We start from the raw sequence: 21843 nt of genomic DNA on the forward strand, positions 1-21843 counted from the left end.
AAACGAGGTCCTTTCCAAACAGGGAACAGCAATGATTTGGCACCTACTATGATTAAGCATTGCCATCAGTTAATCAGAATTATACCACAGGTACATAGATGAAGACATCGAGGCAAAGATTTGCAAAATAACCAATTAGACTCATAATACGTGGGTAGTCAGTTTTTCAACTGGAATCTGTAAGGATCCAGAGTTATGCCCTTTCCTCTCTCTGAGTCTGCCTACCCCCTTCACTCCAGGACTCAAGGCCCCTTCCCCAAACGATGTTCTCCAGCCCTAAGAGGCTCCTCCAAGATGTGGACAAGTAGCAGCATCATTCCTTGTGTTCGCAGGCATGGGTGAGTGAACGTGATCAGGCTGGGGCCCTGGGGCTTCCTTCCACACCCAATCTTCCCACCCACACCCAGTTTTATTGAGGTGTATCTAAGAAATACAGCTATAAACACTTAAAATGTATAATATGGTGCTTTGATACATGTAAAACTAACAAAATGTCTTCCACAATCAACCATCATCCACATAGCTTTGGGTGTGTAGTGAGAACTCAAAGATTTTCACTTTTAGCAACTTACATTATTACTTGTTGGATTAACTATAGTATTAATATATTTATTAATGTATTGCAATATGTTAGTTATATTATATAGTACGTGCATGTCATATAAATGTAGATATTACCATAGCACATAATTATAATCTCTTATCATAATGTATTTAGTGTATTAAAATATCAATATGGTATATTTGTCAATAACATCTTCTATAAGGGCTGGAGCGATAGCACAGTGGTAGGGCGTTTGCCTTGCATGCGGCTGACCCGGGTTCAATTCCTCTGCCCCTCTAGGAGAGCCCGGCAAACTACCGAGAGTATCTCACCTGCACGGCAGAGCCTGCCAAGCTACACATGGCATATTTGATATGCCCAAAACAGTAAAAACAAGTCTCACAATAGAGACATTACTGGTGCCTGCTCGATGAGCAAATCGATGAGCAACAGGATTACAGTGATCTTCTATAATATAGACTACAATAATGATTTATCACTGCAATATTAACTATAGACACCATGGTTGTTTTCAGACTCTCAGAACGTATTCATATTCTAATTGAAATTATGTATCCTTTGACTTCATTTTCCCAGTGGCTCTTCTTCTGAGAGCCATTGTATAAAGCCATAAGGTGACTGATTTTTTTAAGGCAAGTTCACTGTACTTAGCACAATGCCTTTTAGTGTCATACACCTTATCACAAATGGCAGGACATCCCTCTTTCTACAACAAAATAATATTCTCACTTTATCTCATGACTGAATAATATTATAATGATATTGGAACATTCTACTATGTACATATGTGAAAATACACCTCACTATTAGAACATCCTTTTATTGGTTGTATTTCTTTCACTTCAGTGAAAAAGAGGTTGGTGAAGGGGCCATTAGAATATACTCTACTGGTATAGTTTTTAATGAGGTTTGATTACCATTTCCAAATCTTAGGAAAACAAACACACTTAGCTGAAGACAAGAGAGATGAGAGACTGGTAATAAAGCTACATTAGGATGATGAGACACTTAAATGAAGTTTTACTGACACTGAGATTACTGGAGAAATCTTAAAGCAAAGAAATGACATCAGTCATCCTGGATAGCTCTTTCTGGCATTGGTGAGAGTTCTGATCCAGATCAGGAGAATACCTACACTCTTACCAGTGGGTGAATCTAGGACTAAAATAACGCTGTACTTTCCACAGGGCCACCTGACATCTCAGCTTCACCTACCAAATTTAGGTGCCATCTAAGAAGTAGGCTTACTGCTCATCACAGAATACTAGGTCTACCAATAGAATGCAAGTCCTGAAAGGCTCTATGGAATTTTAGAATATTAATGGAATGGAATCATTACACATAAAATCTAAAACCAAATATAAATCTTTGCCATTAGTAGAAGAGGGAAAGGAAGTATTAAACTATGGATGGATTTATGGTTCGTCGCTCCCACTTTTATTGAGGCACTGTGATGGACAATGCAGTTAAAGATAGATTTTACTGATAGTGTATACTTTGTTCCAACACCACACCCCCACTAGAGAGCCTACTTCCAGCCACCAAGGTCCTAAGGACCCGGTCTATCCACCCCACTCCTGCAGCCTCCCTCTATTATGCTGGGTTCTATAGACCAAATCTCAGGTTATGCCTTTGACGATTTGTTGAACACTTACTATGTTTCTTTACATCTCTCTACTTGAGAGATGTCAATCTGTGCCTCTCCTCCTGACTGACTTCACTCAGCAGAAAGTTGATTTTTGAAGAATGCAATGTGGAAGATGCTTTGCAATGAGGAAGACGGCATTAGTCCTAAAAAATAGGTTTCTGTTATTTTTCCACCTGCCCGGTAGGTGTCAGTGTAGGACAACATTCTTAGAACTGACTAGGCATTCAATAATAAATATCAGAAGAGAAAGGGATGCAATAAAGATGGGACTACAGGAATTCCCAAGGAATCTTTTAATGCCATTATTTCAAGGGAGATATTGTATAAATAATGTTTTCTGGTGGGCGGACTGTCAGAACTGTATAAGAATTGTGTAAGGGGAACATAGAAGACCTCATCCAGGTCTTGCATAGTCAGTGCAGCAAGCTAGCCTACAGCCTCTCAGGTGCTCCTGCCGCACCCAACGCTGCTGTGAGGATGGTCCACTGTCCATTTTACAGTGACTACTGGACACTCCTAAGGGTCACAGAATGTTCAGACAAGCATACCCTCTTTTATAAAATCCAATGCTTACTGCTTCTTGGAGACTTACGAATGTAATAACAGAACTGCTGTTGACCCATAAAAAATTATCAATACAATGATAAGTGGGTGAATTAAAGGAAAGTAGAAGGGAATCAAAGGTTATAAGCGGTTGCTTGAATGGAATGATTGAGCACCCTGGGCTTCCTGGAGGAGGTGGCCTTTGAACTGTGTCAGAAGGGAGACACTAAACCAGTAGAAAGGGGAGAGGAAAAGCTAAACTTAGAGCGTTGTAAGAAAGATGTGTGTTAAAAATTAACATAATGAAGGCAGAGTGATAATACAGTAGGGGAGGTGCTTGCTTGCAAGTGTCCAACCAGGGTACGATCCCTATATAGTCCCTCAAGGATGCCAGGAATGATCCCTCTGTAAGCCCTGAGCACAGTCAATAGTGGTGCAAAAACCCACAAAAATACAAACAAAAAAATGTAATGAAGATGAACATATTTTCTCTGCTTCTAGTAAAAATACTATTATTTTACTAGGTCTACCTTTCTGCTCCACATTCTATTTCCTTCTTCCAAAAAACAAATGCCCAATACTAAGAGCGAGAGAAAGAAAATAAATATGACTTTTTTTAATTGAATCATCATGAGCTGCAGTTACAAAACTTTTATGTTTGAGTTTCAGTCATACAATAATCAAACACCCATCCCTCCACCAGTGTATAGTTTTCCACCACCAATGTCCCCAGGGGTGAGCCTGTAGGTGCTGAGAGAAGAGCTAAAAAGAAGACAAGAAATCAGCAGGAGAGTTAAAAAGTGAGGAAACCCAATAGAATGTCGTGAAGGTTGAAAAACAGTTCATCAAAGGAAGAAAAAGAGATCAATGTCATCCAATGCTTCAAAGACTGAACATTTTGCCATTGGAATTAGTAGTGTGGAGGTCAAGTGGCAACCTTGAGAAGAGCAGTTCCCATAGGGTGGCAAGAAGGAAAGTCTGGATAGGATGGGTTTAAGAAAGATGGAGGAAGAAAGGTTAAAGTCAGGGAGGGTAATGCACTTTGATTTGGGTTACAGCAAAGGAATGGGGTCTAGTCAAGAGGATTGCCAAGAGGAGTTGTTTAAATTTTCTTTTAAGAGGAAATGTGTAATAGCATAGAAATAAATGCTAACTAGAACAGGTTCATTAGTGTGTGAAGTGTGAAAAGTGATATCAGAGAAAGAAAAGTAAACTGTTAATGCTTTACTTGATTGCAAAAGGGAAGGGTGAGAAGGTTTAACAGGAGCACAGACTAAGGTATAGACAGGAGTCATGGAGATGAAAAAAATAGATTTAAGAAGTGGCAGGTGGGGGAGAGGAAAGTTCGCTTTCGTTACTTATGTTTTGCTCATGAAGTAGGAAACAAGATTATTTGCTGAGGGTCAGGATGGATCCTCTCCCCTAGGAAGAGGAGGAAAGTTGGAGGACAGTTGTGAGATAAAGGAAAAAGTGTGAGAGATTGTTACCCAACATAGAAATGAGAATATCCTAAAGAGAGGTTGCCTGTGTGTGTGTGTGAGAGAGAGAGAGAGAGAGAAACAGACACAGGGAGAGAGAGAGAGAGAGAGAGAGAGAGAGAGAGAGAGACAGACAGACAGCGAAGGAGAGACTTGACTAGGAGGGGTCTTAAGGGAGTTCTGGTTAATAGTGTGTTGTTCTGTGTATCAATAGGGGTGAGTCGGTTGCAGCACATAAACATCTGTCAAAAGCATCAACCTACATTCTTATCTGTGCTTTGCACTGCACATAAACTGGGCCTCAGCTTAACAAGGAGAATGAAGCAGAGGGTGAGAAGGAGAGAGAGCAAGTCACAAGAGGAATGCAAGAGGCAATTGTGGTAGAAAGCTTCAATTATGACTTAAAGCCATCCATTCTCTTCTAATCTGGGTGGTAGGTGGTGTGTCACTCAGTGAAGCTCTTCGGGAGGGGCCGGGACAGGAGGCAGAGTAGGATTGGCCCCAGGCTGTGACTTTTTCATGCAGGTAGCAGGAATCACAAAGGTATCAAGGGAGTATATGCAATGAATGACCATATTGACTGCAGTTTTCAAGAGACTGTCTAGATTATCCATCAAATCCACTAATAGCTTGAAATTGACACTGCAGTTATTGATTTATTTTGTGTGTGTGTTAGGTTGTTTTTGGTTTTGGAGCCACACCTGATTGTGCTCAGAGCTTACTCCTGGCTCTGCACTTAGGCATCAGTCTTTTTTTTTTATAATTTTATTGAATCACCATGAGATAGTTACAAGCTTTCATGTTTGGGTTACAATCACACAATGATCAAACACCCATCCCTCCACTAGTGCACATTCCCCACTACCAATATCCCTGGTATACCCCACCTTTCCCACCCTCCCCCTGTCTCCATGGCAGACCTGGTAGGCGAATTAAAAAAAATCAGTGGAAGGCCTCAGCAACAGAGTAACAGCTGCTGAGGGCAGAATCAGTGAGCTTGAAGACAAAGTCCAGAGACTAAAAAAGAGCAAAAAATGGAAAAGAGACTCACAATCCGAAAAGATGGTAAGAGAAGATCGTGATGAAGCCAAGAGGAGTAATATAAGAAGTATTGGAGTCCCAGAGGGACAAGAAGAAAACCCTGATGAAGAACTGTCAAAGACATCATTGCTACAATGTTCCCAGAGCAGAAGAAAACATGCCACCACATCCAGGAGGCCCGAAGGGTACCAGCTAGAAGAAATCCAAATAAAAATACCCCAAGACACATCATGATCAAAATGACCAAAACCTTAGATAGAGACAAAATCCTGAAAGCAGCAAGATCAAAGAAAGAAATTGCCTATAAAGGAGCATCCTTAAGATTCACAGTTGACTGACTTGTCTGATGAAACCCTCACAGCCCGAAAATAGTGGTGGGTTATAGTAAAAAAACTCAATGAAATAAATGCCTCACCAAAAATACTTTACCCAGCTAGACTCTCATTCATAACAGAAAGCACAACACACAGTTTCACAGATCAAAAAACAGCTCAGGAACTTCATATACTTAAAACCATGGTTACAAGAACATCAGGGATCACTCTTGATGGCTCCGGGGACCGTTTGACCTTCTCAAGATCAAACCCAACTGGTTGGCCACTGTTTGGCTGTGTGCAAGGTGGGCGCCCTACCCACTGTACTATCACTCTGCCCCCACCCTCCACCGCTGTGGTTATTGGTGAAGAACCTCCTTACATATATTTTAGAGAAAACACTTTCCTGTCATTGATCTTTCTGGTAATCAGCATCACCAATGCCTGTAATCATCTCAGACTGCATCTTATTCTGTAAAATTTATTCACATACTCCTTGGAGAGCTCCTATTCCAAGAAAAAGGCCCTCTCTTTGGATATCAGTCAGAAATACATAATTCTCCACGCTCTGCCAACCACGTGGGCCAATGACATAGCTACCTTCATCCTTTTGGGTTTCAGGTAGTAAATTCTCCCATTGCCACTGCCAGGCTGGACTCATGGTTGGCGAGTGTATTGTGGCCCAGAAGGATTCCCTAATTCAATCAAATTTATTAGCCATGAAGATATTCTTTACTGCTTAATCATTGTATCACTGTCATCCCATTGCTCATCAATTTGTTCGAGTGGGCACCAGTAACGTCTCCATTGTGAGACCTGTTGTTACTGTTTTTGGCATATTGAATATGCCACAGGGAGCTTGCCAGGTTCTGCCGTGCAGGCAGGATACTTTCGGTCACTTGCTGGGCTCTCCGAGAGGGACGGAGGAACCGAACCTGGGTCAGCTGCATGCAAGACAAAAGCCCTACTTGCTGTGCTATCGCTCCAGCCCTCCTGCCTAATATCTTGACTATAGTCTGAGCATCACCAAATAAATAGTCTTTGACCTTAAGGTTTTAATCATAAATGAAAATTCGAAATACCTGTTATCAATGAATGATATTTTATACTTGAATCCTCTCCCTACCTTCTGCTCTCCTACAATATTTTGGCATACGTTTAAAGAATCAAGAAGCTTCCAAGTCAAAGCTTTGTCTGGGCTGAAAGTATTTCTGTCTTTATCTTTCTCTTCCCATTCTTTCTTCTGGAGGGTAAACAAATAAAGGACCCCTCCATTATACCCCTCCATATTCTGCCCTCACCCCACAATTCAGCTCCCCAAGATAGTTAGTGCCAACTTTCTTGTCAAAGGGTTAAGGTAACTTTAAAGGAAAAGTAGGCAAGGATGAGTTCAGCTGAGTGTTAGATTTGAGTTTCTTCAGAAGCCAAAGGCCATCGGCAATTCTTATGTCAACTATTTACAACAGGATGCCTGCTTGGACTCAGAACTAAACTATCCACATTGGAACGCCTTCTCTGAGGCTCCTGCTTGTTATTTTTAGAAGGGAAATCTCCATGCCACGTTTGAGAAGATTGGTCTCTCTTCTGAAGGACCCATTTTCACCCCAAAACCCATCTCCCTGCTAGAGCATCTGGCATATTTGGGACTTTGAACTGAGTTTTCTCACAGGGTTTGCTCTTATTCTGCACAGCCCCCATCTCATGGAAAGCAATATGGTGTCCTGGCTGTGTTACATGTGAATGATGGAGATGAAGTACTGGGCGATAATATGGTAAGTCTTCATGAAATATCAGTCATAGATTTTCAGAAATTCAACTTGAAGAGAACTGAAGCAGGCCCTGAACATCATCACTGTTGTTCAATACTGAGACTTCAATATCTTTATGAAACACTGTTACATGAACAAGTGTTCTTTAGAGACCTGTTGTATTTCCCAGAACTTCCTCCTCTTTGTCCTCATGCTGCCCCCATCAAATCCACTCCTCTATCACAAACACAATTAAAGGATGGCAGTGGGCTAGAGAAGCATCCAAAATATGGGTTTGGCTATGAAATAAGAACATATACTATGGTAAAACATGTGTGTGTGTGTGTGTGTGTGTGTGTGTGTGTGTGTGTGTGTGTGTTGGTTGGGGGAGAACGGAACTGTGCAGGCACTAAGGAAAACACAGGGCCTTTTTTTTTAATTTTTAAAATTTTATTGAATCACCATGAGATAGTTACAAGCTTTCATGTTTGGGTTACAATCTTACAATGATCAAATACCCATCCCTCCACCAATGCACATTCCCCAGAGCCAGGCCTTGAACAGTCTTACAGTCCAGGCTGCTCCTAGTCCTCGGATAAGATCATGACCTACTCTGAGGCGCACCTGTGTTGGCTGCTGACTCTGCGGTTGCCTAAGATGGCTTTCACAAAAATTAAGCTGGAGGGCTGGAGAGTGAGTACATGTGTTAAGGCATATGCCTCCCTCACGTGTGGCCGCTGACAGTGGTTCTATCTGGGACACTACATAGTCTCCTGATCATCACCAAATGGACACTGGAGATCCCCAGCTCCCTGGTACTTGTAGGGCCTAAGCAGCACTGTATCCCAGGGCCCTTGGTGCCACCTACTCCCCCGACCCAAAGCCCGTTCCCCACCCCCGCCCATTCTGTAAAGCATTTGGGAGGCATCCTTCCACCAAAAACAAAAGAAAGAAAACTTTAGGGCCTGGAGGGTCTCACGTTTTTTTGCCTGTAAGTAATAACAAAAATAATCCAATATTCAATGAAGACAATAAAGAGTAATAGTGACAGTTCTCCATAGATGTTGATCACCTTGAGCAGCAGTTGGCAGGAAATCAGTTGCTGACTTAACTTTGATACATTAATACATTTTTTGCATGGGAAGTTACAACAGAGCCTACCCAAGAGTGAGAATCAAAGATCCACTAGTCTCATGCTTTGATGCCAAATTCTGACTCCATTAAAATTTATTCACAATGACTTCCTAAAACCTCGTTATTAACAATGCTACCTAGGACTTGTCCAGGAAAAAAGCTTTCATGCACATAATTTTAGCACTCCTAAGCCCACAAAAAATTATTGTCTCTGGAGACAATAGGAGAAAAAGAATTGGAGGTTTGCACAAAATCACACAGCAAAATATGGAAATTCCTCCCCCCCAAATAGGAAGTGAATCTGTTTCAACTGCAGGACCTTTGGCTTCTCTCTCTGGGATATTTCCCCTCATCCTTATGGTTCCTGCTCATTGAGTTGTCATGCCAATGTTGCCCACTCAGAGGGGAGGTGTCTTTCTAAGCTCCAAGACTACAGTTTACACCCATCCTCCAAAGGTGTTATTAAAATGTGCCCCAAAGCCAAATCTACACTTCCTCTTCCCACCCCCCTACTCTCATCTATTCAATGGCATTGTCTGGAAATAACATTTTATTGGAACCACAGATGTGCCTATCCATTCACAGATAATATCTGTGGCTGCTTTCTCACCTCAAGTGCAGAGCTGAATGGTAGATATGGAGATTTACAATTCTTAGGCCTAAAATATTTGCCTAAAATATTAAGCCTCAAATATTTGCTACCTGTACTACTGTATTATATCTCAGAACTGAGAATAGTAGACTATTAATGAATATTTGTTGCAGGATAAAGACCCTTGGCTTCTCTAGTTTTATACTCCCTACATGATGTTCTCTTCACATTTAGGGTGATCCAAATAACCAGATTCCCTTTGTTACTACATAGCTCACTTTCCATTAACAATGCCTTTTTACTTTTAATATAGGCACCCCAAGGGCATTTCCCCACAATTTATTTTTTAATGCTATTACTGAATACTAAATTTACTAGTGCATCAAATTTTAATTATAATACGTATTAGCATTTTGATAAGGATCCTAATGCTTACTGATAGTTTCATGGAGCCATACATTATTTATTTTCTTAATGCCATATATGTAAAACTGGGAATTACTACACTACAAATGACAAAGTGGGACCATTACAACCCAATTCTAAGCTTTCTCATTCCAGCTAGGAAAGCTCTGAAGCGTTCATCAAGGAGGATACAGAGGATGGAAACTATTCAATTCCTTCTGACAAATTTTTATTGAGTTCCTCTCTCCTCGCCTCTTTTTCATGCTTCTGGTCCCAAAGACCAAAGAGATTAGAGACAAGATGAACCAGGGACCAAAAGTGGCTTGACATAAAATAATCAGGAGCAAAACTTTTTTAGATGACAGCCCCCAATTCCAAATTACCTCAGAAATAGACAGATTGTCAGATTTTGTGTTTTAGCTGAAGTCAGTGACAAGAGCCTAGTCATGTGCAAAGAAAATCTAGGATCACATTGATTGGCACCTCTCCCCCACTCTGCCTCCTCACACACCTTTCTTTCCAATGAGTAATATGCCACTGAGTTTCTCCAGATTGTCCATTAAAACCATCAAAGGAAGTTTTGTGTTCTGAGCCAGAAGGCTGTGTTTTCTTCCTTTTCTACTCATTTCCCCCAAATAACTTCGAGTTTCTTTTAGTTCAGTATCAATAGGCTTACCAATGCACATTATCAGAATGTACAAAGTCCATTTTCTTTCTCCTTTGCCTCTCCAAATATTTGCTGGTAGAACATTTGGAAATAAATGCAGAAGGAAAAATACTTAAGACCCTTCATTGTATGTTTGTTATTCCAGTGTCAAGAATACCTATTGTGATAGTATTATTCAGTAAGGAGACTCACTTCCCTTTCATGTGCTCCACATAAAAGGAGTTCCTGGGGTTAAGGAGAAACAATGCACAATGCTAGAACTTCCCATAGGAGAGCCCCATGGAAACGCAAACATATTTCTCATATGATTTGTTTATTTAACTACCCCTGAGCACCCTTGTTTTCTGCCCAGTCATTCTCTATTCCCTTATCCTGCTCTATATTTTTCATCACACATGTCACTGTTTTATTATTCTGTTATCTGTGTATTAGCTTACTTATTAATTTTGTCTTCCCCACTAGCATGGAATCACATGGTCTTATACTTGACTGGCTCTTCTGCAAGTATCCTTTGAATCCTTTTAATAATACCTAGCACACAGTGTCTTGAACAATATACAATTCAATATAACATTGCTCACTGTCCTGTTCGTCAAGTGCCATGGACACTGCAAGCTCTCTTTGCTGATCACATGTCATTTTGCTCCTGGATCATCTCTGGGTATCTCTGCCTGTTCTTCGGATTCCAATGTCCCCATCTCGCTAACTCCTGTGCAGATCACAGCTTTGCAACTACCAGAGCAGTTCTCCTCATTGTGCAGAGGACTTTTGTGTCTGGCGTTTGCTTCTCCCCGGGAGAGCCTGCAGTCTCTGTCACAGGCCCAGGGGCCTCAGCTCAAGGTCTGGTTCCCAGGAACCCAAGATGACACACTGAGTGACTAATGGATCCATTGTTAAGATTTTACACAAACACCAATCATTCCCTGAATATTGGCAATGAAAAAATAGATTTATCACTTTTCCCTTGATAATAAGTAAAACAGTAAAGAATTGAAATTTATCACCTAAATCTATGGTGGACTAGAATGATAGCACAGTGGGTAGAGTGTTGGCCTTGCACGAGGCCTACCCAGGTTGGATTCCTTCATCCCTCTCGGAGAGCCCGGCAAACTACCGAGAGTATCCCGCGCACATAGCAGAGCCTGGCAAGCTCCCCGTGCCGTATTTGATATGCCAAGAATAGTAACAGCAAGTCTCACTATGGAGATGTTACTGGTGGCTGCTCAAGCAAATCGATGAACAACAGGATGACAGTGCTACAGTGCTAAATCTATGGTAAAATTAATTACTTGGAGCATTTTGGATGGGGCTCAGTTTCTAAAGTAATTTCATGAACAATAACTATAAAATACTTTAAAAAAATCAAGTAACTTCATCTCTATCAACCATGTAGAATTACGTATCTGGAAATTAATGTGGTGATTCAAAAAGAATTATAACAAAGAAAAATGTTAAGTGATTTGCTCTTGATATTGCCTTCTTCTATAATTCCCGGTTAATATCCTCATTTCTCAGTCAAACGTAGGTAAATTACATTTACTTTGCACTCCTCAGAATGCCATTAGCACAAATGATAGCATATCTGCGTAACTAATTTTGATTAAATTGTGTTGCATCTAAGTATCTAGATGCCAGGTTTGTTTCTTCAAATGTTATCTACTTAGTTTACATTGTCACCCACAATTTCCCCCTATTCAAGGCAGTTAAATGAGTACTGTGTCAAAGGTCAAATCCCACAGAACTGGCAGATGGAGAAATGGAGGATGATGGCATTTTTGAATATCAATTAATTTGATTTTCAGAAATAATTTCTAGTTAAAAAAAGACAACCAGTTAGGCTTCTGCTCTCCTGCCCTCTTGATCTTGCCGGTCCACAGGTAGCAGGTGTTTTCCGGAGCTCTGCTTAGGATCATTGCTGGCAGTTTTGTAGGAAACAGAGGCTGGTAGTTTTTGCATGCGGCAATTAGCTGGTATAAGAAAACATGAATTCCTCCATTTTTTATACTTTCTCTTCTTACGCATGTGGTTTCCACAGTTTCAATCATCTTGTGTTACTCCAGACACCCAAAGAACAAAGAACGCATAAAGAAATCATCTCATGAAAGATCCATAACATCTCACTCTGTTTGCATGCATGCATGCATGTGTGGCATACAGGTGTGTGTGTGTGTGTGTGTGTGTGTGTGTGTGCTCCTTAAGTCCTGGAAACTTTGTGCAAATCACACTTCTTCACACTCAAAAATGCTCTCTGCTGTTAATTCTCAGCAACTAAGTTTTGAGTCTGGAGACATTTGATTTTTGAGTCATTTCTTGTTTTTACTGATGTGAATTTAATGTGGACCCACAGTCATCACTTCTTACTGTTGATACAACAGCCAGAGCAATACGGGTATTTGTTGGGGGCTATAGGGAGCACAACCAGGCTCAGGGGACCATGCACTGCTGGAGACTAAATCTAGGGTTCCATCGTGAAGGCCCTGTGTGCGCCCACACCTCCCTCCATCCCAAAGCCTTTTTTTAATACCTTTTGGATGTCCAGGTAATCAAATATTTGGTCCGCAGGAGAGCATCAGTTCCACTCTAACCGCAGCATCAAAGATTTTACAGTGAGATGTTTATGGAGAGGAGACTGAGGACCTGAGGTAATTAAGCAAGGGCTTCCTTATTTTATGCAAACAACCATATGACATGTGCACTAAGCAGGCAATCATGTATATGCGAATGGAGCTATGTGTTATCAAAACTGCAGGAAAGCTAATTCAGCACCTTTCTAGATGTGTGTATTTAACAATTTGCTGCATGTAATTATATGGAAATGGTAAGCAGTTTTATAAGCCGTTGTGATTTAATTTTATCAATCCAAGGTTAGCAGCTTTGGTGGTTTTAGTTTGCTCTGTATGTGAGGTTTTAAAATATCTAGAAATGTCACTATCAGCAAACTTCCCTGTCAGATAAAGTCAAATAATAAAGTACATCAAACACCACCTTTCCCCTCAGTGGGGTTCCCTGGGCAGTAGTGCTCGTCCCAGATCTAGAATCAGACACTGTGTTCTTATCTCCAGGTATACTTATCTTCTAGTTAGTTACACTCCCTTCCACTATACTCATATCCCAGAGTTTCCATCCAATTCACTCTTCTCTAGTCTCCTTCCCAAATGCTGGTTCCCACATCCTAGTGGCCCCATATGTTACCAAAGCCGATAATCATGAATCAAAAAAGTCATGGTCTATCGATGTTCCTTGGAACCTGGGATTCAGAACTTACACAGTATAATATACTGTTGTCTAAAATATCTACTCTTATGACCAGCACCATTCATTTCTCAAGAAAATAGTTTATTTTCACAAGCCATTCCCTAAGTCCCATGATCTCAAAATAGAGTTAATTGAAGATGAATGCCATGAGGTTGTGCATGTTCATAAGCTATAACTTTGCTAATCTTGGATATTCTAATTTGACTCTTGGAAAGATTTGAAAGACAGGAGTATTCAAGAGAAATACAAATCTGGAGCTGGAGTGATAGTATAGTATTGCCTTGCATGTGATTGACCTGAGTTAAATCACCAGCAACCCATATGGTCCCCCTGAGCACTGCTAGGAGTGATCCCTGAGCACAATGCAAGGAGAAAACCCTGAGCACCACTGACTGTGCCCTCCCAAAAAGATTGTGTCCCCCAAATATAAATTAACTAAATTAAGTGAAAAATAATTGCTCAGGTCTTTCTTGTGAACATAAATGCAATATATTCTAAAATCCACCAAGTAGCACAGCACAAATGCAAGCAATATATTCTTAAAATTTACCAAGTAGCATTTGCCAGTGATGCCAAAACACCATTGTTATATACAAATTATAGTTTTCTCAGTAGTGGCATAGGACCCTTAGGAGTTAAGCTAGTTCTGCTTACCAATTCATGGTACTCTTAAATTGTACATTGTGAGTTTAAACATGATACCAATTTTAAAGTATTACTTCTTTACTCTAGATACTCCTTTAAGAGATTGAAAAAGGATACCATTTATATGTCACAAAATTGTATGGTGTGGAATGATAATTGTGTGTATGGATTTTTTGACCCCAATCAAAAAGTCCTTTGAAAGAGTAAAACTCTGACCATAAAGTTTTAAAATTCTTTGTGTCATTTTTCTTTTCCTTTTGTGTATGCAATAGAACAGAAGTTCTCAAAGTGTGCCTGTAGTGTGTTGGGAACTCCCAGACCCACACAGAAGACCTAAACCATCAATTACTTTTCATAATAATACTAAGATGCTGTCCTTTTCAACGTGATCACATTTTCAGAGAAGGTACAAAAGCAATGACAGATATAAAAGTTTATGCCTTGTTATCTATTAGTCTAGTGGCCACAATTTTAATCAGTATATTGTTCATCCAATTAGTGTTTTAAAGAGTCCTCTAATGAAGCAAAAATTGCTTCAGCTGGAAAATAGAAAATTAGGGTTATTGAGGAAAAATCACTTATGAAATATAAATTACATTTCCAAGCAAAAAAACAAAATTTTAAAACTTTGTCCCTGTCACTGCAACTTTTCTTTATGGTATACATCATGAATTTCTGTATCATCCTTGAGCAGGGGCTATACTAATCGGCTCTGTATCACTCCAATTTGAGTATATGTACTCCTGAAGTGAGCCTGGCCACTGTAAACTTAATAGCTTCACAACACTTCATGTTTCTTCAGAATAGCTGGGTAAAGACAGTAACAAATGTCTTTTCTTTCTCAATGCTGCATAACAAAATGTACTAACATTTAGAAGATCGACATAACTCAGTAGGCCAATGTATCTCAAATGACCATTGCACGTTACTACAAAATCATGCATGAATAAGATATCCATTTAAGAAGCAAGGTGAAACAACTGATTTTATTGTAAGAGAATATAAATTTCATTGCAATTTTCCAACATGATTTCAACACTGCAACTAGTATTTGATAAGCTGCCTTTTGCTGAGTTCTGATGACTTATAAAGAATACTAAATACTATTAGAAGACTACTAAAGGTTATTAAAATCCAGTGAAATATGATTAGTGCATACTTCCACATAGATGCTAGATATTTCTCTTTTCCTGTACTTCAAAGAACCGATATATATTAGATTAAATGTAGAATCAGATATAAGAATATATTGATATAAGAATATATTGAAGGTTTATTAAAACACATATTGGGGCCAGAAAGGTGGTATAGTAGGTAGAATGTTTGCTTTGCACCAGCTGACTAAGATTTGATTTCCAGCATTCCTGGGCCCACCAGAAATGATGCCAAGTGCAGAGCCAGGAGTAAATCCTGAGCATGGTCAGGTGTGATCCAAAAGCAAATAAACAAAAGAGAACACACACTAAAGAGACTTGGAATAAAGCAAAACCATACACTCCTCACACTAACACTTTTTGAAAATATATTTCTTAGAATGTTACTTTAACGTGTTCATTTTCTTTTTTTTGGAGCGATAGCACAGCGGTTGGGCGTTTGCCTTTCACGCGGCCGACCCGAGTTCGATTCCTCCGCCGCTCTCGGAGAGCCCAGCAAGCTACCGAGAGTTTCGAGCCCACGCAGCAGAGCCTGGCAAGCTACCCGTGCATATTGGATATGCCAAAAACAGTAACAATAAGTCTCTCAATGAGAGACATTACTGGTGCCTGCTCGAACAAATCGATGAGCAACGGGATGACAGTGACTTTAACATATAATGTATTTGCTATTCTTAATTTTAGAGTAATTTAATAGTTTTTAAAATTCTCAATTTTAATTTTCAATATTATAAATATCAATAAACAAAATCTATAAAAACTTTTGGAGGATCCTCAATAATTTGGGGCAGGAGGTATTTTTTTTACAATCAGCAGTGTTCAGCGCTACACCTGGCTTGGTACTCAAGGTTTGCTCGAAGTGACACTCAGTGTATACGTTGCCAGGGGCTAAACCTAGGGTTTCTGCCTACAAAATATGAGCAGTCCTTCGAACCATCTTCTGCCACACCTACTCAATGATTTTTAAGTGCATGAAGCAATTCTAAGATTTTCATTAAATAAATCATTGTACACCAAGTGCCTCAAAACAGAAGACTTTGTTAAAGAAACTATGGGTGCATCTATACAATGGAATACTATGCAGCAGTTAGGATAAATGAAGTTATAAAATTTGTTTATAAATAGATGGACATGGAGAATATCATGCTGACTAACATGAGGCAGAAAAAGAGAGGTAGACATAAAATTATTGGTCTCATTTATGAGATAAATTTAAAAACGCAATTAAAAATAAATAGCACTGTAGCACTGTCATCCCATTGTTCATTGATTTGCTCAAGCAGGCACCAGTAATGTCTCCATTATGAGACTTGCACAACAGGTAGGGCCTTGCACGTGGCTGACTCGGTTTCCATTCCCCTGTCCCTTTCACAGAGCTTGGTAAGCTACCGAGAGTATCCCACCTGCATGGTGGAGCCTGGCAAGCTACCTGTGGCATATTTGATATGCCAAAAACAGTAACAAAATGTCTCAGTAACAAAAATAAATAAAATAAAAAATAAATAGTTGTACAATATTGATATGAGGTACAAGCGGATGTCTGTTAGTCCTTTATATACATATAAAATAAAAATTCTAAATTATTTTTTAAAAATTAAAATAAAAATTCTGTGCTAAAAAATATTATTTTCAAAGTTACTTTGTCAGAATATTTTTCTTTCTGGAACTGAAGCAATAGCATAGCTGGTAGGGTATTTGTCTTGCTCAGAGCTGATCAATGTTCAATCCCAGGCATCCCATATGGTCCCCCAAGCATCACCAGGAGTGATTCCTGATTTCAGTGCCAGGAGTAACACCTGAATCCTTCCCCCTTCTCCACCCACAAAAGAACATTTTTCTTCCTAGAGCATAACAATGGTTTAAAGAATCTATGGATTCTTACATTCATTAAAAAAAAATGACAACTCTGCTCAGAAAACCTAGTAACAACTACACCAAAGATATGGTCTTGCTCATGCAATTACATACTCCTGTTAGAAAAGAACTAACTTCACAATTCCTTGCATACTAGCTTTTCTAGCACATCTGAAATGTAATCCTCGTGACAAAAACCCTGCTTGTATTTCCTTTCGAAAGTGAGTACATCTAGGGAGCTATCACACTTGGAAAATTAGAAGGAGAATGCTGGTTTCAATTTTCTCGTGGTTTTTCCTGATCCAATAGGTCTGGCTCCACACATCTATATTTAAACTATTTTGTTTAGTTTGAAATTATCCAGACATCTTTACTTGGCTTCTTTTTCCCATTTTAGTGGGATCACACTTCTAGTGGAAATGATTATGCCCTGTCAGTAGCATCAAGACGTTTGGGCCAGAGGTAGTAGAGCAGATAAGGTGCTAGCCTTGCAAATGGTTTCATCCCTCAGACTATATATGGTCCCTGAACACTGCCAGGATGATGCCTGAGTACAGAGCCAGGCACACGCCCTGAATGCCAGTCAGGCCCTCAGAACAGTCACTGATGATATGTAAACTAAAGTGAGACACTCCTACCAGGAAGTCTGAGATGGACAGGCTCGACCCACGCATTACACTTCTAAAAGAACTCAATCCGACAGTTTGTCATTGGATTTCTTTAACCTCCCCCTCCTCCTTCTCCTCCTCCCCCTCCTCCTTCCACTCCTCCCCCTCCTCCTTCCCCTCCTCCCCCTCCTCCTCTTCTTACTCCTTCTTCTCATTTCTTTTCTCCTTGTCTTCTCCTTTTCTCTCCTCTTCCTCTTCCTGTTTCTCCTCCTTCTCCTCCTCCCTCTCCTCCTCCTTCTCCTTCCTTTTCTCCTCCTCCTCCTTCTCCTCTTCCCTCTCCTCCTCCTCCTTTTTTTCTCTTCCTTCTCCTCCTCCTCCTCTTCTTCCTCCTCCCCCTCCTCCTCCTTTTCCTCCTCCTCCTCTTCCTTTTTCTTTTGGAGTAGCTACCACATAAGAGCTACTTAATTTTTTAATGTGTTTCTGTACTGAGTCAAACAGAAATAAATTAAGATTTTAATGAAACTAAAAAATACTTTATAAAGTCTGATAACATAAATACACATGTAAATATATTTGCTCACATAGAAGTGAGGTTTAAGACAAACACATCAAAACCTTATTTTGAACTATGAATCCCAAGTCAGCTGTTTGGTCTTGGCATTTTTTCTGTTCTTTTTTCTTTCTTTTCTGTTTTTTCTTTGAGGGGGGCATCGCTTGGGGGGACCAAACCCAGATCTCATGCATGGAAGGTTGCATGCATTTTGCCACTGAGTTTTATCTATGTTTGTTTACCACCATTTTAATAACATTATTCCATAGGTATTAGAGCACTGTTTCAAAGAGAACAGGAGAAAGTATAGAAAAAGAAGAAGGTTTTTTTTCTTTTCTTTTTCTTTTTTTTTTTGCTTTTTGGATCACACCCAGCAATGCACAGGAGTTACTTCTGGCTCTGCATCAGGAATTACTCCTGGCGGTGCTGAGGGGACCATATGGGATGCTGGGAATTGAACCCGGGTCGGCTGCATGCAAGGCAAATGCCCTAGCTGCTGTGCTATCACTCCAGCCCCAGAAGCAAATATTTCTATTTCAAATATAGCCTAGTGTAAGAGGATGCAGGAGATGGGAAGCTAGGTCACCGAGGTGTTCCCTGAGACAGCCTGAAGAGGGGTGTACTGTGACCAGAAGGACATGGATGTGTTCTTAGACAGGCTTGGGAGTGATAATCAGCAGAACCTGAGTTTGGCTGGATTGGTCCTATTAGACGCAGGAAGGGTCAAAGAGAACCCCAGGTTTCTGGCTTGAGCAGCTGAGCAGATGGTGGTGTCATTTACTGAGATGAAGAACACAGAAAGGAGAAAGGGATTGAGCAGGGGAGGGGGTGAAGATGTGTTCAGCTTTGGACCATTGGTTTTGAGATGCCTGTGGGACATCTCAGCAGATTTTGAGGACACATCTGCAACATCAGAAGAGGAAGCAGTCATCTGTGGCAGGAATGACAAATGGCAGCCCTTTGTTCTAGCAGCGAGGGAGGGCTCTTAGCAACAGGAGACTTCGGGTCGTCGGTCACTCAGCTCCTTAGAGTAGAAGCATGCAGCAGCTCTGGAGTGGTTGTAGGTTGTTGATGTTTGCTTTGTTGCACACCGTAGCACTCTTTCCTCGCATTGTTCTCAAACAGAGAGCTAGAAAAGTTGAATACCAATTCCCTGTGCATCTCTGTCCAAAAATCATAATGTGTGTTTCAATAACACGCAGAGTGAAGTGAAGTGGCATTCAAAGATACATTCGGGATTACTCCGTGCTAAGTGGTACTATTCACACAGTGTATTTTCTTGTCATCATTCATTAATTAGTATGCCTCATTTGATTTTCTCTACCCTAGGCCAAACATTTTAGTATGGTGCTCGTGAACAAACTTTGCAGTTGGACTATCTATTACATCACAACAGCAATTGTCCCCCATCTGCTATATTGCCTGACAAAATAATTATTTTCTACTGGCATTGATGTTCAATGTCAGCTTAGAAATGCATGGATTCTCATTTATTAGTCAGGGATAGCATTATTTCAGTGTTGCAAACCTAACTAAGCTAACTTTTCTCAATCATCAATTGTCAGATCAGAAGTAGAGTGGACAGGAGGCTGGAGCGATAGCACAGCGGGTAGGGCATTTGCCTTGCAAGTGGCTGACCCGGGTTCAATTTCCAGCATCCCATATGGTCCCCTGAGCACCACCAGGAGTAATTCCTGAGTGCAGAGCCAGGAGCAAACCCTGTGCATTGTCGGGTGTGACCCAAAAAAAAAAATAAAGAAGTAGGGTGGATAGCAATAGAAATCTCAGACCCAAAGTTTCCATGTATATATGTGATTTCTTGACAACTAGGAACAAAATGTGCTCACTCAGAGTCCCTGTTCCCTGTCCTTGGGCTATAAAGTCCAGCACACACCTTGTAAGGAGGATTCCCTTTGAGGTAATACAGTGGTCATCTGAGAGAAGACTCAGCAAACCATCCAGCTTTATCAGGTGGCAGGTTTTATTAAGTGGGAAAAACAAGTCCCCATGAAATTCTAGATAGTGGGTCCTAACCGCAATGTGTTGTTTCTGGAACTATTGACTCTTTTGGTTTATGTATTTATGGAAGAAAGGGCTCATTTAATCTTTCTAATTAAACGCATTCATTTTAAAGACTACTAATTTCACCAATGAACTACTATTCGTAATACCCCGCAATACTAATTAACAAGTTCTATGGTCTTAGATGTGTATATTGAAAGAAAACACTTAGTACTAACCTCCTTAGACACTGAACTTGTAGTTAGAGGGCTTCAAGTGCTAATTAACGAGTCCGGCCAGGTTTATTCTCAAAATACTTGCTTAAGGCCCATAGGATTTGGGTTAATGTGAACTTATATGCATATCTATCACACACTGAATTAATTTTGAGTGAACATCATGCCTGAATAATATGACACTCATGCTCCTCTCTTTTTTATGCTATTTCTTTATTATTAAACACAAAAATAAAACCTCCCATTGTCTTTTGCTATGCAACACACTATTTTAAAATTGAATGGATTCTAACAAAGCCTGGTGACTAGAGTTAATATTATATATTTCAAAAGTTTTCAAGAGATCTTAAATGTCCTCACTATAAAAGTACATGGTGATGGCAGGGACCAAGTACAGGGCTAGGGTACATATCTTACCCAACCTGGGTTCTCTCCTCAGCACCATGAGGCCAACTCAGAAGTGCCAGTGGAGCCCTGGAGATTCCTCAGCCCTGCTAGATGGCCCTGATAGTGTGGCACTAATATGCAGTAAGCATTCACCACACTCTGACACTTAAAATCAAGCCTGGTTGACCAAGTGTCGCTAATAGTGCCTCCAGTCACCCCCCCAACCCAACCCCCTGCTCTCAGTACCTCATGGAAGCTCCTCCTTACCCAATACATGGAAATTGCTTGACTCGTTAATGGTAAAAAAATTGTTGTTATATAACTTCATCAAAACAACACATCATATACCAAAAACTAACCCAATATTATATGCCGACTATAACTCAGGATAAAGAGTGGGGTGGTGAGATTGTACAATGGCTGAAAGTCATGCAGAGTGTGTGACTGGCCCCAATTTGATCCTTAGCACCACCTGTTCCCCAGAGCATCACCACATACAGTCCTAGAGGCCCTGAGTGCCACAGGGTGTGGCCCTGGAGGCTCTCAAACACTACCAGCTTGGGGGCAGATATTGCCAGATATGTTTGGTCACTTCAGGGTCCAAGCAGTATTACATCCTTGAGCCCTTATATTGAATCCCAGATAAATCCAGTTGGCTGAGAATTGCCAGTGGGGCCTCTGGGCCTCCTGAGCACCTCTTGGGAGACAAAGAAGGAAAAGGAAAAGATGTTCAGGGGATCGGGGGGAGGGAATGGGGAGATGGCTCAAAAAATTACCATATGCCTTGCAAGTGTGAGGCCTTGAGTTCAGTCCCCAGCACTGCATGGCCCCTCAACACTGCCAGGACTAGCCCTGGTGGCCCAAGCACTGCTAAGCCTGAGTATCACTGATTCCCCAAGACCCCCAAAATGCACCCAACTCAGGTCTGCACTGTAGGCCTGAGTATTGCCAGGAGTAGTTCACCATGGCCTAGTCAAAAGAATGCCCCACCACCAACAAAATAAAAAAAATTACAAAA

At 40.6% G+C, this 21843-nt stretch overlaps 1 protein-coding gene and 1 non-coding gene across 2 annotated transcripts in view; one reads left to right on the plus strand and one right to left on the minus strand.

The window, feature by feature from the left end:
• Window positions 1-7940: 7940 nt before the first annotated feature.
• The window catches only part of PIK3CG (phosphatidylinositol-4,5-bisphosphate 3-kinase catalytic subunit gamma), a 76297-nt gene continuing 62394 nt past the window's right edge, over window positions 7941-21843 (plus strand). Inside the window, exon 1 of the mRNA XM_004602113.2 lies at window positions 7941-8030. Coding sequence (XP_004602170.2) covers window positions 7941-8030 — 90 coding nt within the window. The remainder of the gene's footprint in view (window positions 8031-21843) is intronic.
• LOC129401403 (U6 spliceosomal RNA) lies at window positions 14685-14789 on the minus strand. The gene has a single exon (XR_008628319.1). It is a non-coding gene; the product is annotated as a U6 spliceosomal RNA (small nuclear RNA).

This window comes from Sorex araneus, chromosome 1 (assembly GCF_027595985.1).
Source record: "Sorex araneus isolate mSorAra2 chromosome 1, mSorAra2.pri, whole genome shotgun sequence".
NCBI classification, from domain to species: domain Eukaryota; kingdom Metazoa; phylum Chordata; class Mammalia; order Eulipotyphla; family Soricidae; genus Sorex; species Sorex araneus.